This window comes from Morus notabilis, unplaced genomic scaffold (genome assembly GCF_000414095.1).
Source record: "Morus notabilis unplaced genomic scaffold, ASM41409v2 Scaffold8877, whole genome shotgun sequence".
Classification (NCBI taxonomy): domain Eukaryota; kingdom Viridiplantae; phylum Streptophyta; class Magnoliopsida; order Rosales; family Moraceae; genus Morus; species Morus notabilis.
Genome location: NW_010363138.1, coordinates 1 through 1,103, shown reverse-complemented (window position 1 = coordinate 1,103; position 1,103 = coordinate 1). Strand labels below are relative to the sequence as shown.

The 1,103-nt window shown below is 42.7% G+C and overlaps 1 protein-coding gene across 1 annotated transcript; it reads left to right on the top strand.

Annotated features, from left to right (window-relative positions):
- Positions 1–4: 4 nt before the first annotated feature.
- Positions 5–1,027, top strand: LOC21383683 (hevamine-A; the record flags this gene model as incomplete). The annotated part of the gene is made up of 1 exon (XM_010103614.2): positions 5–1,027. A coding segment is annotated over one exon (735 nt), but the record flags the coding sequence as incomplete, so codon positions are not given.
- Between the last annotated feature and the right edge of the window lie 76 nt (positions 1,028–1,103).

The window sequence follows — 1,103 nt, the reverse complement described above, 5'->3', positions numbered from 1 at the left end:
AAACATAGCCTTTCTCAACAAATTTGGCAATGGCCAAACCCCACAAATCAACCTCGCGGGCCACTGCGTCCCGGCTCTGAAGACTTGCACCGTTGTCAGCGACGGCATAAGAAGCTGCCAAAGCCGAGGAATCAAGGTGATGCTCTCCATTGGAGGAGGCATCGGAACCTATTCTTTATCATCTACTGTAGATGCAAAGAATGTAGCAGATTACTTGTGGAACAACTTCTTGGGTGGTAAGTCTTTCTCACGTCCCTTAGGTGATGCCGTTTTGGATGGCGTAGATTTCGACATAGAGCTTGGCTCCACGCGGTATTGGGACGATCTCGCTCGTTACTTGAAGGGGTATAGCAAACTAGAAAGACCTGTTTACTTGACTGCAGCACCTCAGTGCCCATTTCCAGATAGGTTTCTTGGGAATGCTCTTGAAACCGGGCTTTTTGACTATGTTTGGGTTCAGTTCTATAACAACCCTCAATGCCAGTATAGTTCAGGTGATATCAATCGTCTTGTGAATTCGTGGAACCGGTGGACTACGTCAATAAGGGCAGGGAGGATATTTTTGGGGTTACCGGCGGCTCCCCAGGCGGCAGGAAGCGGGTACATTCCGCCTAAGGTTCTGACTTCTGAAATTCTTCCAGTGATACAGAAGTCACCGAAGTATGGAGGTGTGATGCTGTGGTCTAAGTACTTTGATGACAAGAATGGATATAGTTTAGCCATACTTCAAAGCGTTTAACTTTGTAGCTTCTAGTACCTGAATGTCGCGGTTTGAACTACAGTTCAACCATATATATATATATATCTATAATAAATCCTGCAATATATGTAAGAGAAGCGGCATTGGAACTGCATGATGGCAGTCATATTGGTCCTTCTATCCTGATGTTAGTTTTTGTTTAAACTATCATGATGCTAGTTTGAAGGTGTCACTGGTTTTTCCTCATTCACTGGTCTTCCGGTTAATTTTGCTAGTTTGCCAGATAATTACTGTAGTTTGTTTATTTTATTTTTATTTTGACACGAACTTCACTCTACTCCTTTTCTTTCTTTGTTTTTTTTTAATAAATAAAAGAAGATGAGTGGTGTTTTCACGTCTCTAC